The following is a 14867-nucleotide window of genomic DNA, read 5'->3' as shown; positions in this document are numbered from 1 at the left end:
GCCTCTTGAGCGTGTATCTCATTCTGTAAGTGTGAAAAGGCACATGCCCAAAAGGGATAGCTTCCAACTCTGCACTGAGAATATGAGAACTGAGTCCCAGCCTACGGATCAGTTAGGTCTGCCAATCTTTTGCACCTGCTGTTAGACACCAACATGCTTTCCAGTTGTGGCACTGTACCAGGGGTCAAAAAAGAATTAATTAATTATAGGGGGATAGGTCCATCGATGGCTATTAGCCAGGATGGGCAGGGATGGTGTCCCTAGCTGCTGTTTGCCAGAAGCTGTGAATGGGCGACAGGGGATGGATCACTTGGTGATTCCCTGTTCTGTTCATTCCCTCTGGGGCACCTGGCATTGGCCGCTGTTGGGAGACAGGACACTGGGCTGGATGGACCTTTGGTCTGACCCAGTGTGGCCGTTCTTATGTTCATGCATGAGATGCTGAGCTGGTTGGTCTCTTCAAAATTAAAAGACAAATCTGAATTCTGATTTTCCTTCTACCATTTTGCCACAATTAATTGCCACCCAACCTCTTCTGCAAAAATAGATTTTGGGTAGATTTGTAGATTATAAAGTCAGATGGGCCCACTGTGATCATACAGCCCAGCGGCTCCCAAACTGTGAGCTGCAGCACACAGTCCCAGGTGCTCCGCCATCATGGGCAGAGCGTCAGTGTGGGGTGGGGGAGGGGGCGAGCAGCAACACCAGGTGCTTTGTGCATCCAGGTCAGTTTCTCCACGTGGGCTGAGTAAGGGGAGAGTGGAAGAACAGCTCCTGATGCCTCACAGCACAGCCCATGTGTGGAAACAGACTTGGACGCACAGAGCACCTGGCGTCGCCGCTCACCTGCCCTCAGCCTTGTAACCCACAGGTGGCGGGGGGTAGGGTGGGGGCGACAGAGGAATGTTCGGGGAGGGCAAGCGGCAATGCTCAGTGCTCTGCGCATCCAGGTCAGTTTCTTCAGTCTCCAAGCTCAGGTAGGTGTAGTCCTTGGTGGCGGCAAACCACTGGGTGCTGATAGCCACAGTGACCGTGCAGGACGGGCCTGGCCTGGCCCAGCATGCGCACAGCCACAAGGAGCAGAGCCACTCTCACTGTGCCACCTAGAAGGGGTAGCTAGGGATAGTGCACAGGCGGGGGGGTAGCTCAGCACATAGCTGGGTCTCACAGCAGCAGCACCCCCTCGGACACAACCCCTCCTGGCATCCAGCCCTAGCTACCCCCTTGCCTGCACACAGCCCCTAGCTGCCCCCTGCGTGCACACAGCCCCTAGCTGCCCCCTGCGTGCACACAGCCCCTAGCTGCCCCCTTGCCTGCACACAGCCCCTAGCTGCCCCCTTGCCTGCACACAGCCCCTAGCTACCCCTGCCTGCCCCCTGACCGTAGATACCCCCCCGCCTGCCCCCTGAGCTACCCCCTTGCCAGCATACAACCCCTAGCTGCCCCCTGAGCTACCCCCTGCCTGAACACAGCCTCTAGCAACCCCCTTGCCTGCATCCAACCCCTAGCTACCTCTGCCCACACCCTGAACCTAGATACCCCCCCGCCTGCCCCCAAGCCTCCACCCAGCCCCTAGCTGCCCTCTGCCCGCACACAGCCCCAGCTACCCCCTTGCTGGCATCCAACCCCTAGCTGCCCCCTGAGCTGCCCCCTGCCTCCACCCAGCTACCTCCTGCCCACACCCTGAGCCTAGATACCCCCCTGCCTGCCCCCTTGCCTGCATCCAACCCCTAGCTGCCCCCTGCGTGCACACAGCCCCTAGCAACCCCCTTGCCTGCATCCAATCCCTAGCTACCCCTGCCTGCCCCCTGACCGTAGATACCCCCCCACCTGCTCCCTGAGCTACCCCCTTGCCAGCATACAACCCCTAGCTGCCCCCTGAGTTACCCCCTGCCTGAACACAGCCTCTAGCAACCCCCTTGCCTGCATCCAACCCCTAGCTACCTCTGCCCACACCCTGAACCTAGATACCCCCCCGCCTGCCCCCAAGCTACCCCCTTGCCTCCACCCAGCCCCTAGCTGCCCTCTGCCCGCACACAGCCCCAGCTACCCCCTTGCTGGCATCCAACCCCTAGCTGCCCCCTGAGCTGCCCCCTTGCCTGCATCCAACCCCTAGATACCCCGAGTGCACACAGCCCCTAGCTGCCCCCTGCCCGCACCCTGACTCTAGATACCCCCCTGCCTGCCCCCTGAGCTGCCCCCTTGCCTGCATCCAACCCCTAGCTACCCCTGCCTGCACCCTGACTCTAGATACCCCCCCGCCTGCCCTCTGAGCTGCCCCCTGCCCGCACCCTGAACCTAGATACCCCCCTGCCTGCCCCCTGAGCTACCCCCTGAGTGCACACAGCCCCAGCTACCTCCTTGCCTGCATCCAACCCCTAGCTGCCCCCTGCCCGCACCCTGAACCTAGATACCCCCCGCCTGCCCCCTGAGCTACCCCGAGTGCACACAGCCCCAGCTACCCCCTGCCCGCATCCAACCCCTAGATACCCCCTGAGCTGCCCCCTGCCCGCACCCTGACCCTAGATAGCCCCCTGAGCTGCCCCCTTGCCTGCATCCAACCCCTAGCTACCCCTGCCTGCACCCTGACTCTAGATACCCCCCCGCCTGCCCTCTGAGCTGCCCCCTTGCCTGCATTCAACCCCTAGCTGCCCCCTGCCCGCACCCTGAACCTAGATACCCCCCTGCCTGCCCCCTGAGCTACCCCCTGAGTGCACACAGCCCCAGCTACCTCCTTGCCTGCATCCAACCCCTAGCTGCCCCCTGCCCGCACCCTGAACCTAGATACCCCCCCGCCTGCCCTCTGAGCTGCCCCCTTGCCTGCATCCAACCCCTAGCTGCCCCCTGCCCGCACCCTGAACCTAGATACCCCCCGCCTGCCCCCTGAGCTGCCCCCTTGCCTGCATCCAACCCCTAGATACCCCGAGTGCACACAGCCCCTAGCTGCCCCCTGCCCGCACCCTGACTCTAGATACCCCCCTGCCTGCCCTCTGAGCTGCCCCCTTGCCTGCATTCAACCCCTAGCTGCCCCCTGCCCGCACCCTGAACCTAGATACCCCCCTGCCTGCCCCCTGAGTGCACACAGCCCCAGCTACCCCCTTGCCTGCATCCAACCCCTAGCTGCCCCCTGCCTGCCCCCTGAGCTACCCCCTGAGTGCACACAGCCCCAGCTACCTCCTGCCCGCTTCCAACCCCTAGCTGCCCCCTGCCCGCACCCTGAACCTAGATACCCCCCAGCCTGCCCTCTGAGCTGCCCCCTGAGTGCACACAGTCCCAGCTACCCCCTTGCCTGCATCCAACCCCTAGATACCCCTGCCTGCACCCTGACTCTAGATACCCCCCCGCCTGCCCTCTGAGCTGCCCCCTTGCCTGCATCCAACCCCTAGCTGCCTCCTGCCCGCACCCTGACCCTAGATACCCCCCTGCCTGCCCCCTGAGCTCCCCCTGAGTGCACACAGCCCCAGCTACCCCCTGCCCGCATCCAACCCCTAGATACCCCCTGAGCTGCCCCCTGCCCGCACCCTGACCCTAGATAGCCCCCTGCCTGCCCCCTGAGCTGCCCCCTTGCCTGCATCCAACCCCTAGATACCCCGAGTGCACACAGCCCCTAGCTGCCCCCTGCCCGCACCCTGACTCTAGATACCCCCCTGCCTGCCCCCTGAGCTGCCCCCTTGCCTGCATCCAACCCCTAGCTACCCCTGCCTGCACCCTGACTCTAGATACCCCCCCGCCTGCCCTCTGAGCTGCCCCCTTGCCTGCATTCAACCCCTAGCTGCCCCCTGCCCGCACCCTGAACCTAGATACCCCCCTGCCCGCACCCTGAACCTAGATACCCCCCCGCCTGCCCTCTGAGCTGCCCCCTTGCCTGCATCCAACCCCTAGCTGCCCCCTGCCCGCACCCTGAACCTAGATACCCCCCTGCCTGCCCCCTGAGCTACCCCCTGAGTGCACACAGCCCCAGCTACCCCCTGCCCGCATCCAACCCCTAGATACCCCCTGAGCTGCCCCCTGCCCGCACCCTGACCCTAGATAGCCCCCTGCCTGCCCCCTGAGCTGCCCCCTTGCCTGCATCCAACCCCTAGATACCCCGAGTGCACACAGCCCCTAGCTGCCCCCTGCCCGCACCCTGACTCTAGATACCCCCCTGCCTGCCCCCTTGCCTGCATCCAACCCCTAGCTACCCCCTGCCCGCACCCTGAACCTAGATACCCCCCTGCCTGCCCCCTTGCCTGCATCCAACCCCTAGCTACCCCCTGCCCGCACCCTGACCCTAGATACCCCCCTGCCTGCCCCCTGAGCTACCCCCTGAGTGCACACAGCCCCAGCTACCCCCTGCCCGCATCCAACCCCTAGATACCCCCTGAGCTGCCCCCTGCCCGCACCCTGACCCTAGATAGCCCCCTGCCTGCCCCCTGAGCTGCCCCCTTGCCTGCATCCAACCCCTAGATACCCCGAGTGCACACAGCCCCTAGCTGCCCCCTGCCCGCACCCTGACTCTAGATACCCCCCTGCCTGCCCCCTTGCCTGCATCCAACCCCTAGCTACCCCCTGCCCGCACCCTGAACCTAGATACCCCCCTGCCTGCCCCCTTGCCTGCATCCAACCCCTAGCTACCCCCTGCCCGCACCCTGACCCTAGATACCCCCCTGCCTGCCCCCTGAGCTACCCCCTGAGTGCACACAGCCCCAGCTACCCCCTGCCCGCATCCAACCCCTAGATACCCCCTGAGCTGCCCCCTGCCTGCCCCCTGAGCTGCCCCTCCAGGCGCCTCGCTGCCGCCCGGCCCTACGCCGCAGAGCGCCCCACGTTCACCTCAGCGCCCCGGGCAGGCGCGGGACGTGCCCTGGCCTTGGCCCCTCTCGGGTCCCGTCCGAGCTGGGGGAGGCGGGGCTTCTTACTGGCTTTGCCCCGCGCCTCCCCCGGCACAAGTGGGCGGAGCCAGCGAGCCACGCTCCGCAGCACCTCCCGTTCGGGCAGCGAGGCAGTTCTCGCGAGAGTTCCCATCTAAAGCGGCAGATGGCACGGTCCCGCGAGAGTTCCGCTCCGCGCAGGCGCTGACCGGTCGCGAGATTCCCGCCGAGGAGGAGGAGGCGGCGGCGGGGACCAGCGCCGGCTGGAGAAGATGGCGACGACGACGAGTATCACCCTGGTGAGTGGGCCTTTCTGCGCCGAGGTGGCCCGGGGACCCGCCGCCGCTGCCCTGCCGGTCTCGGCGGCGCGGCGCCAGCGCGGGGTGCCCGCCCGTTGGGGTCCGTGCGGCGCCGCGGGCTCGGCCCGGGGGGGGCGCAGCCTGAGGGGCCGTTTGAGCCCCCCCCCCGGGCCGGGCCCCGCAGCGCCGCCGTGGTCTCGCTCCGGCCGGGCCTGCGGCGCTCGGGCGCGAAACGGGGCGCGGAGACCAGCGCGGGCTGGGCCCCTTGGTTCGCCTTGGCTCCTGGGCCGCGGGGGGAGGGGGCGGCGCCGCCGCCGGGAACGGGGGGGAGGGGGCTCCCGCTGCCCCCAGGCTGCAGGGCCGCCGCCGCCGTGCGAGCCCCCGTGCGGGCGGGCTCGTGGCCCCGCGGAGACGAACCCGTTTGTTCGGGCCCGAGCGCTCGCGAGCTGCGCCGCGTGCCTCAGGGTTGCGGGCAGCGGCGTTGCCGTCCCGGGGCCAGTGTCGCGGCCAGAAGTGTCCAGCCGGCCCCGGGGTCGGCAGCACCGGACAGGGCGCGTTTGGCGGTAGATGAAGCCATAGCAGAAGCACAAACTGGAGGGGGTGAAAACCGCGGCAGCGTTACTGTCTTGTCTTAAAGGCAAAGAAGGGGATTCCTGTTCCCCGCTAGAAAGAACGAGGAGGCCTTGTGGCACCTTAGAGACTAGCACATTTATTTGAGCATAAAGTGGGGTTTAGCTCACGAAAGCTTATGCTCAAATAAATTCGTTAGTCTGTAAGGTGCCACAAGGCCTCCTCGTTCTTTTTGCGGATACAGACTAACGCGGCTGCTACTCTGACGCCTGTTATTTGCATAGTGTTTCTGTCTTGAGGTCTCAATGTGAGTGACTTATTTATTATCTGAGTGTATTTTGGAGAATGGTGCCAAAATGATGGCTTGTCATTACCCTTAAAGGATTTACACAGAGCCCTTTGACCTCCATTTTGGGGCCACACACAGCCACACTTGGAAGAGGTTTAGCTTCATGTTTATCTTCAGGAGGAGGTTCTTGCCAGGTTCCTTTCCACCCGTGGCCAAAAGAGGAGTTTCAGTTTGGAGACTCCATGGTCCTCTGGAGGTTAAGTTATGGAGGTTAAGTCCATTAATGGCTATTAGCCAGGATGGGTAAGGAATGGTGTCCCTAGCCTCTGTTTGTCAGAGGGTGGAGATGGATGGCAGGAAAGAGATCACTTGATCATTCTCTGTTAGGTGTCCTAGGGGGAGTGAACTTGGCATTGGCCGCTGTTAGTAGACAGGATACTGGGCTGGATGGACCTTTGGTCTGACCCAGTCTGGTCATTCTTATATTCTTTTCTCCAGCAACTGCCGAAGATGACAAGACTACTGCCTAGTGATAATAGATAGTAGAGAAGCGTACCAGTGCAGTCATCCCTAGAGTGTACAGTAGGTCAGAGGCTCTGTGTCTGTAGAGATTGGAGCTTCTGAGGTGTGCTCTCCATTGTGAAATGTCAGGAGAAAAGCTGCAGAGTTTGTGAAATGTAAACATAGCAGGGAAGAAGTGTATGCTGTTGGGATAATTAATATGGAGGAAACTGTGCTTCCTTTTTCTGGCTCTGCTCCTGGAAAGAGAGAAGAAGAATTGGCGTCTAAATATAATTCCTAATCCATGTGGTTGCCATTTCCTTGGAGTTTTCCCTTAATTGAACTTTTTTTCTGAATGTGTTTTCATTAATTTTACACTGCTGCATAAGTCTTAATTTTCTTCAATATACATGAGGTACTAAGCATCAGTATTCACCCTTTTCACTATTGTTTTCATAGTTGTCACATTGTCTGTGTCAGTATTCCACAGAGATACCTTCCCTTACATGTGGTGGCCTCTTAATTTTCTCTTTGCTGTTTAATTCACTTTCTGCAGATTCTTCATCTTGGGAGCTGAGCAGTGGTGTTCCATTCTGATTTCAATAGAACAAGGCAACATGCCTGGAACATTGGGCAACACTGGAGGCATGTGTGGCCAGATGTCCCTGGCATGTTGAGTAGTAGAGAAGTAATTAATGACTTGGTAGTTTCCAGGCAATAGTAGTTTTACTCTGCTGTTCTTCCATTTTCTGCAGGTGTTATGTGGGAGAAGAGACAAATTACTTGATTGTCTTTCCTCCTTCTGTCACCAAAAGGTGCGGCAAAGTTAGTGGCTAAGTTCTTAGTAACTTGTGCTATTTGCAAGGAGTACTGGCATGATCCTGTATATATGAGGAGTGAGAGAAGCAAAGATGGAAGTGTACTGCTCAGTTTTATGGTGGCTGTTTTGAGCTTTTTGTGAATAATGATTGGATATTTAGAATGGCATCCAAAAGAAATTCTGAAATAAAATATTTAGAATTCTGCACCACACTGTCACTGTGAAAGTGTATGAGCTCTTCCAGCGAGACCAAAATCAAATAGAAGCCTTACATATTTGCTCTTTATTTTGCTTTCTTTTCTTTGAAGTGGACCATGATAATGGGACAAGAGCATTCTGCCAGTGCTTGGGCCATTGTCGGGGAAAGACTTCAAGGAGTCTGATAGAACTGCACCATAGGCTGTTTTGGTTGACTGAAGAACAGCTTTGGGACCATAGCAGTGCAGACCTAAATCGCTTAATTTTGAGTATGTACTAGTGGCTTTGATGCTTGACTATCATTTAGTGTGGTGTGTGTTTGTTTTTTTTTTTTTTACTGCTCTCATTCACTCCTCAGAGCATCCCACTAGTACTGGTATTTAGTGTTTATATAGTTTTTTACATTTTTAAAGGGCTGTAGGCATGTTAATAATGTATCTCTGTAGATGTTATCTTTGCATATCCTTTATGATGGCGCTGTTCATGTTATCTTTATCTAGAGTTTACCTCTTCACATTAACACAAGACCCAGGGGCCACCCAATGAAATTAATAGGCAGCAGGTTTAAAACACACATAAGGAAGTACTTCTTCACACAGCGCACAGTAAACCTGTGGAACTTATTGCCATGAGGTGGTTTGAAGGCCAGAAATATAACTGGGTTAAAAAAGAATTAGATAAGTTAATGGGGGATCAGTCCCTCAATGGCTGTTAGCCAAGATGGTCAGGGACGCAATGCCATGATCTGGGTGTCCCTAAGCCTCTTGACTGTTAGAGCTGGGACTGGACAATAAGAGATGAATCACTTGGTAACTTGTCCTATTTTCACTCCTTCTGAAGTATCTGGTACATAACAGCTGTGAGCACAAATTAAGTGCATAATTTCATGTGTACTTTTCAGGTGTAATTGTGTGCCTGAATTTGAAAATAAAGACTTTCATGTCTGGAGCTTAACGTTTAGGTCAAGTGCCAGGAGGCTTGCATGGTTCAGACTGCTACATAGTACTAAAGTGGGACAGAGGGTCAGGTCATAGCTCCATTTTAAGCTTATCTTTGTATGATCTGTTCTCTGAAATGCCCCTTCCTTCTGTGAATATGTATCTGGTTGTAGTTTCTGTTGCTGTCTTTGGCAGTCCATTGCATACACAAATAGTCCTCCATATGCTCAGATAAATTTGTTAGTCTCTAAGGTGCCACAAGTTCTCCTTTTCTTTTTCTATATACTTGTGTTTCCCCTGAACATCTGTAGCCTTATTAGTTTGTTTCTCTGCTTTTGAGCTTATCCTCTTCCTGAGTACTTCAGTGGTGCTCCCACTATCTATGCCTCTGGTCCTGATGGTCTCCTTTCTAGTAATACAAACCTTTTTTCCCTTTACCTTTCTTTATAGTTCTTACTCTGGAAATCTTTTACCCTGTTGATTCCTCTGTACCTTCTCTATAGATTCATATTATCTGTGTCCAGAGCTGTGGGTGCCAACCAATCATATGATATACAACTGATCCTAATGCACTGACTAAACTTTTACAATTTTTTTAGACATTAGTGCATTGATATTGATAGTGCTATTAGCAAGGATGAGTAAGGAATGGTGTCCTAGCCTCTGTTTGTCAGAGGGTGGAGATTGATGGCAGGAGAGAGATCACTTGATCATTACCTGTTAGGTTCACTCCTTCTGGGGCACCTGGCATTGGCCACTGTTGGCAGACAGGATACTGGGCTGGATGGACCTTTGGTCTGACCTAGTATGGCCATTCTTCTGCTCATATGTTTGATAGTAATTGTTCTTTGCTTTCAAAACACTACTTTTTGGGTCAACAAATGGCAACCTTGACATAAATTACAAAAACAAAATTAATAACTAGCAGCTAACCTCATAACTGCCAACAAAACTCATCCCCACACAGAGCTCACTCCAGTCAAACCTCTTCCTTTGCAGAAGTCTCATTTAGTAATTGTGTGCCTCAAAGGTGAGCACTTAGGCTGTATTTTGGACCAAGAGGGGAACCTGATTGTTACACCATTTGGAGTGGCTCATGACCATGAGTGCTTACCACAAGGTAGAACAAGACAGACATTCCAAGCTGGTGGTATGTTTTATAGGTTGATTTCACCAACTCAGTAACAAGTGTGAACTTCTGGATCACGATATTGGTCTCATCATGGGGTCACAAATGGTCCCCTTATGCTCTCCAGTCTATTTTGCCACCCAGGCAAGCTGGGCTTAGTGATAGATGGTCATTTATGCCAAAACATGCAGGTTGGTTCCAGTACAAAGAGACCAGTCACATACCCTAGAACTTACACTAAAGATAACGTCTGTAGCCAATCCTGTAATAAACTAGATAAAGTTTATTAACAAAGGCTATGTCTACGCTAGCACTTTTGGTCAGTAAAACTTTTGTTGGTCCGGGGTGTGAAAGAAAACACACACCCCCGACCGACATAAGTTTCACCACCATAAGTGCGAGCGTGGACAGTGCTCTGTTGGCAGGAGACACTCTCCTGCTGACATAGCTTCCGCTCGTTGGGGGTGATTTAATTATGCCAACACAGGCTAGGTCTACACTACAGACTTTACAGTGGCACAGCTGTATCTCAGCAGCCGCACCGCTGTAAGGTCTCCCGTGCAGCTCTATGCCAACGGGAGAGAGCTCTCCCACCTGCACAATTAAACCACCCCCAATGAATGGCAGTAGCTATGTTGGCAGGACAGCATCTCCCACCGACATAGCGTTGTCCACACCGGCGCTTTTGTCGGTGGAACTTACGGCAGTCAGGGGGATGTTTTTTCACAGTGTAGTGTAGAAAAAGCCTAGTGTAGACAAAGTCTAAGAGAAAGTAGTTTACAAGTTAAAACAAGCAAACATACACACAAATGAATTACCATCTATGGTTCCTAAATCTGACAGAGATGTAGTTATCTCTGTCCATACAAAATGTCTTTCAGGGAGGACCCAGGTTGACCCTGGGGTCCTCTGCTTTAGTTTAGTGTCCCTGGCCCTGTGAGAGTTCAAAGAGCAAAGAGATGAAAATATTCTTTATTGATTGAATCCCACATTAGCATTTCCATTGTTTTGCTGTGGATTGATGTCAGGTTAGCAGCCCAGCCTGGGTCACCCCGCTCGCCCTTTTTGAGTGTTGGTGCAACATTAGCAGTCTTCTGTTCTTCTGGAATTTCCCTGGTGTGCCAGGATTTGTTTGAAAATTAATAGCTGGCCAGAGATCTCATCCAACTCTCTTAGTATTCTTGGTGCAAGTTATCTGGCCCTTCTGATTTAAAAAGGTTTATTCCTAATAGATGCTGTTTCACACACATACACCTTCACCAGGCTCATCTGTGCTTGGCTGGTAGGACTAGTAAGACTGGTGGAGTGCTGAACCGGTCCTGGCTTGTGGCATAGCTGGACCCTATGCTGTATATTCCTCCCTGTTCATGAAAGGGTCTCTGTCTTGGGCTCCTCTGAGACATCCATGGTGGTTCCAAAGTGCTGGTTGGGTCCCTGTCAAATACCGCATGCAGCTCCTTGCAAAAGAAGCAGTCTGCAGCTCAGCATCAGATTGTTTGCCTCCACAGCCTTGTGCTATGTCTGGCACAGGTCCTTTGTTTTCATAGACGATTAGGGTTGGAAGAGACCTCAGGAGGTCATCTAGTCCAACCCCCTGCTCAAAGCAAGACCAACACCAATTAAATCATCCCAGCCAGGGCTTTGTCAAGCTGGACCATAAAAATCTGTAAGGAAGGAGATTCCACCACCTCCCTAGGTAAAGCATTCCAGTGTTTCACCACCCTCCTAGTGAAATAGTGTTACCTGATATCCAACCTAAACCACCTCCGCTGCAACTTGAGACCATTGCTCCTTGTTCTGTCATCTGCCATCTGCCGCCACTGAGAACAGTCTAGATCCATCCTCTTTGGAACCCCCCTTCAGGTAGTTGAAGGCTGCTGTCAAATCCCCCCCTCACTCTTCTTTTCTGCAAACTAAACAAGCCCAGTTCCCTCAGCCTTTCCTCTTAAGTCATGTGCCCCAGCCCCCTAATCGTTTTTGTTGCCCTCTGCTGGACTCTCTCCAATTTGTCCACATCCCTTCTGTAGTGGGGGGCCCGAAACTGGACGTAATACTCCAGATGTGGCCTCACCAGTTCCGAATAGAGGGGAATAGTCACTTCCCTCAATCTGCTGGCAATGTTCCTTCTAATGCAACCTGATATGCCATTAGCCTTCTTGGCAACAAGGGCACACTGCTGACTCATATCCAGCATCTCGTCCACTAATCCCCCAGGTCCTTTTCCGCAGAACTGCCGCTTAGCCAGTCAGTCCCCAGCCTGTAGCAGTGCATGGGATTCTTCCGTCCTAAGTGCAGGACTCCGCACTTGTCCTTGTTGAACCTCATCAGATTTCTTCTGGGCCAATCCTCTAATTTGTCTAGGTCACTCTGTACCCTATTCCCTCCAGCCTATCTACGTGTTTCTCCAGCTTAGTGTAATCCGTGAACTTGCTGAGGGTGCAATCTATCCCATCATCCAGATCATTAATGAAGAATTTGAACAAAACCGGCCCTAGGACCGACCCCTGGGGCACGCCGCTTGATACCAGCTGCCAGCTAGACATTGAGCTGTTGATCACTACTCATTGAGCCCAACCATCTAGCCAGCTTTCTATCCACCTTATAGTCCATTCATCTAGCTCATACTTCTTTAGCTTGCTGGCAAGAATACTGTAGGAGATCGTATCAAAAGCACTGCTTATGTCCAGATATATCACATCCACCACTTTCTCCATATCCACAGAGCCAGTTATCTCATCATAAAAGGCAATCGGGTTGGTCAGGCATGATTTGCCCTTGGTGAATCCATGCTGGCTGTTCCTGATCACCTTCCTCTCCTCCAAGTGCTTCAAAATAGATTCCTTGAGGACCTACTCCATGATTTTTCCGGGGACTGAGGTGAGGCTGACCGGTCTGTAGTTCCCCGGATTCTTCTTCTTCCCTTTTTTAAAGATTGGGGGTGCACTATATTTGCCTTTTTCCGATAGTCCGGGACCACCTCCGATCACCACGAGTTTTCAAAGATAATGGCCAATGGCTGTTGCTGATCCAAGTTTCACCCTTTTGCTTGCATCCCCCATGCAATCTTTTTGTACATGTCCATGTTTCTGCAGCTGATTTTTAACTGTGCTTGCACAGCTCTTCTCCCCACAGATCCAGGAGATCCAATACCGCCTTTTTACTCCAGGCAGGAGCGTGTCAAGTGCACAGAGCCAGAATGGTTGGTTGGGCAGTTGAACACCATCAGGGCAAGCTAGGTGTGCTTGCTGAGGAGGGCAATCAGAAAAAGGCATTTCAGAAATAAGCAGGAGGTTTTAAGGGGGGTGGCAGCAGCTTCCGGTCTTTGTGACCTTTGGGCAAAGGAGTTTACAATTGTGATCATAGTGGTCACTGTCACAGGAACTGGGGCATTGTGGGACAACTGCTGGAGGACTACTAGGGTCAACAGGGGTCACAAAGTGCCTCTATTTGCACAACATCAACCTCAGTAGGTTGACCATGTCTCCGATGGTCTTACTCTGTCACAGTAATGGGGTGCTTACATCAGCTAGAGAAATTTGAATATAGAGATGCACAAATAGGTCAACGAAAGATCATGGAATCATAGAAGATTAGGGTTGGAAGAGACCTCAGGAGGTCATCTAGTCCAATCCCCTGCTCAAAGCAGGACCAGAGGTGAAGTCTTTGAGTCAAAGATGACTTACATTGACCTAAATTTGTAGTGTAGACCAGGCCCTGGTGTCTAGAGTAGGGCACCCTCAAAGATTAGACTGGTGTTCAACATCACCTGAACATCTTAACCTGATATGGCGGTTACAGTCACAAAATGGAGTTCACAGTTTGACACAGACCACCACCAATCTGTCACACTTGTCAGCACAGGGCTTGAGTGGCTGGAGTATAGATTAGAGCTGGGAAGTTGCTGGCTTCTACTAGCTGGAGTACCGTTGTCCATTCCTGCCAGTATCACTACACAGTAGACTTTTGTGAAGGATTGTTAAGAACAGCTTTTCTACTCAGTAGTGCTGGTGAAATCTAGGGAAGCACAAGAGCTTCATTAGAATGCTAGGATTAACACCCTGACTCTTGAGGAAAAGTATATTCTATTTCTAAAGACCTTACCTGCTCAAAGCTGTCTTACGTCTTACTCCAACAGCACAGTACCCCCAGCAATGAAATTCCATCTAAAGAGTTGGTGCCTATCACTATAGTATCCAAATATTTCCAAAAGATAACCGTGTGACTATCGTCTTAGTTGGGGAGAATAATAGCAGCAATATAACATAGGTAATTTCTATGAGGATCTACTCTCCAGTTAACAGGAGTTTTGTATTCAGTACACCCATTAAAAGTATAATGAACGTCTTTCACATGTGAGAATTTTTGGGTAGAATTTCTGTTTCCAGGGGCTTTTAAATTCTGGATCAAAATTCTGTGCTGAAACTGGGAACGCAGATTCTATGCTGTGGGAGGCTAGTAGGTTTAAATTCATTAGGTTTTTTTAAACATATAAATGGGAGTTTTCTGTAAGTGAAAAATGACTAGCAATCTGTGTGAGAGATTTTTGCAGCTTGTTGCAACCCACCTGCATTCACTGGGTGAAATGGATCTTCCCTTCCTTGCAATAATTTCCTGAGGGATACTGAGCTGTGTGGGCAAGGCGGGACTGACACTGTCAGGTTATGAGGGATGTGGTGTTGCTAATGATGATGTTTCTCTGCTAGAATTATTTCTAATTTTCTATGAACCGTACAAAGTGTGTTGTAAAATCTGCACTTGTCAATGCCAGGCCTCTTGATATATGTAAAGAGAGCAAGTGTCCTGGTGTAACTCAGCTCGGTGACAGTTATAGATTCATAGATTCCAAGGCCAGAAGGAACCATTCTGATCATCTGCTCTGACCTCCTGTAAAACACAGGCCATAGAACTTCCCTGAAAATGTTCCTAGAGCACATCTCTGAGGCCTTGTCTACACTTGCAAGTTAGAGCGCATTAAATCAGTCCCGGGTGCCCTAATTCCTGAGGTGTTCACACTGGCAAGGCACTTAGAGCGCCTGGACTCCACAGCTGGAGCACCCCTGGTAATCCACCTCCACGAGAAGCATAGAGCTTTCTGCACCCGCCTGGAGTGCTGGGGTGTCAGTGTGGACGAGGTGTTGCATTACTGTGCTGTGATTGGCCTCCGGAAACATCCCATAATCCCTTGAAGTCAAATGGCTACTCTCGTTGTTTTGAACTCAGCTGCAGGCATGCGGATATCCCCTTTCAAAGCTCTGTTTTCTGACAGCTGGCAT

The 14867-nt window shown here is 52.9% G+C and overlaps 1 protein-coding gene across 4 annotated transcripts in view; it reads left to right on the top strand.

The window, feature by feature from the left end:
• The first annotated feature begins 5013 nt into the window (after positions 1 to 5013).
• Positions 5014 to 14867, top strand: part of PUF60 (poly(U) binding splicing factor 60) — a 54089-nt gene continuing 44235 nt past the window's right edge. For all 4 annotated transcript variants that reach the window (XM_048837068.2, XM_048837066.2, XM_048837067.2 and 1 more), the window contains exon 1: positions 5014 to 5149. In XM_048837068.2, coding sequence (XP_048693025.1) covers positions 5123 to 5149 — 27 coding nt within the window. In that variant the 5' untranslated portion in view covers positions 5014 to 5122. The remainder of the gene's footprint in view (positions 5150 to 14867) is intronic.

The sequence above is a fragment of the Caretta caretta genome, chromosome 2, assembly GCF_965140235.1.
Source record: "Caretta caretta isolate rCarCar2 chromosome 2, rCarCar1.hap1, whole genome shotgun sequence".
Taxonomy (NCBI): Eukaryota; Metazoa; Chordata; order Testudines; family Cheloniidae; genus Caretta; species Caretta caretta.
Note: the sequence above shows the minus strand (reverse complement) of the source record. Positions and strands in the feature narration are given on the sequence as shown.